Here is a 1,874-nt window from a genome sequence, read left to right as displayed (position 1 = left end):
ATGAAGTATCAAAAGCAGATAACGTACTTTTATTTGGCAACAATACAGCATGCTGTTATTCTAAATGAAGAATGAAGTATTGCTAAAATTCTGAATATATATTTTTAATAATCAACATAAACACAATTAAGACAAATTTATTTTGATATAAGTGACCAGTCACATACTGAATAAAACATATGTATAAAACATATATTTCAATAGAAATGTAGGTTTAAATGAATGGAGTTTATTCAGTTATAAAAAATAACTTTAAGATATAAAAGTTATATATGTGAAAGTAGTTTCCTATCTGTAATCAGTTGTCATATATTCATTCCAACATTATAGCTAAGAAGATAAGAAGCACAGACTACAGCAGTAAAAGAGATGCTCATTTTTGGAAAGAACCCCTCAACCATTCCAGCCTTCACTGTTCACATTATCTAACTGTCTCCTTCAGGCACTTTATATTTTAATTTCATACAGTTCAGTACATTAGAGATAAGGCAAAACCAACTGAATTAAAGTCATGTCAATGTCACACTGAAAAAAGCACATAAAATATTTTTGCAGTTCTCCCAGGCTAAAAGAAAAAAATACATACATTTAAATCAATTACCATAGTCACATTCATATGAAACAACAGGAAAGCTCAGCTGTGGTCAGTTTGGCTAAATATAAATTAAAAGTCAACCGCTATTTATTATTTATTGAGTTATTAGTATGCTTTTGTAGAACTGGTGTTATTAGAAACCATTACATCCTGAGGCGACAGCTATACAATCAACAAAATTGGGTTGAATACACAATGCACTTGTACTGTATACATTACAGACATGCTTTTAAATGCATGTAGGTTTTATTCAAGTTAACCTTTTTGATCTGTGCCCTGATGTGGTGCTTCCTGTGCTCCATCCGCAGGAGACAGCTGTCATTATCAGTAGAGCAAGTGGAACGTCATGCTGGATTGCATTGAACATTAGAGATGTCCATAACAAAAATAAAATGCTTCCTCAGAAAGCAAACACTATCAAATGTAAATTCTTAGCCATTGCGTAACAACAATGACCACATACAGTATTTTCAGAGGTACATGTGACTCTACCACTAGCAAAAGAGATGGGATCCAATTCCCCAAAAACATGATGTAAATGATATGTAAAATTCTGGTGCCATCAAGTTGTATGTAGAAGGCAGCATATAATAAAGAAAACTCTAGCAGCATAACAGAAGTCACAGGTCAGGCAGCTCTGAAAATCTCACCGCCTGCACCTGTTTTGTCATTTTGTCATGTGAGGTAATACAGAGAAATCTGGGATAAAGCCAGACAGAGTCTCAAAGCTGAGGAGTGACCTTTGACCCCTACAAGGCTCTGATTCCTCTGATCTCTCTAGCAATGAGACTCTTTTTCATCAACGGGAAAGTAGCCATCCTTAGCAGGCGGTGATTTCTGATGGAGGCTGTTGTTGTCTGCTGTGAAGGCCACCAGCAGCCTCTCCTGTTTCTGCTTTGTCTTTGGTAACTCAGGTGAAGGAGTAGTCAGAAGAGCAAAGCGCTGTGAACAGAAAATGGATAAACAGTTTGAAAGACGTTATATAGGTATTATTTAATGTGTAAGTAATTAATGACTATTAATTTGCAAAGAGCCAATATCAGTGGAGGTTAACTAAGACTGTAAACAATAACATCTGAGGACTTGTTTGGGATCGGTAATGCTTGGTGACTATTTTTTAATATAAAGTATTCAGACCCCCTTAAATTTTTCACTCTTTGTTATATTGCAGCCATATGCTAAAATCATTTAAGTTCATTTTTTTCCTCATTAATGTACACACAGCACCCCATATTGACAGAAAAACACAGAATTTTTGACATTTTTGCAGATTTATTAA

At 34.7% G+C, this 1,874-nt stretch overlaps 1 protein-coding gene across 1 annotated transcript in view; it reads right to left on the bottom strand.

Annotated features, from left to right (window-relative positions):
- Positions 1-565: 565 nt before the first annotated feature.
- The window catches only part of slc6a13 (solute carrier family 6 member 13), a gene marked incomplete at its 5' end in the record, with an annotated part of 9,136 nt that continues 7,827 nt past the window's right edge, over positions 566-1,874 (bottom strand). Inside the window, one exon of the mRNA XM_020622428.1 lies at positions 566-1,537. Coding sequence (XP_020478084.1) covers positions 1,373-1,537 — 165 coding nt within the window. The remainder of the gene's footprint in view (positions 1,538-1,874) is intronic.

Source organism: Monopterus albus, unplaced genomic scaffold, assembly GCF_001952655.1.
Source record: "Monopterus albus unplaced genomic scaffold, M_albus_1.0 scaffold7.1, whole genome shotgun sequence".
Taxonomy (NCBI): Eukaryota; Metazoa; Chordata; class Actinopteri; order Synbranchiformes; family Synbranchidae; genus Monopterus; species Monopterus albus.
This window is presented reverse-complemented; position numbering and strand designations above follow the sequence as displayed.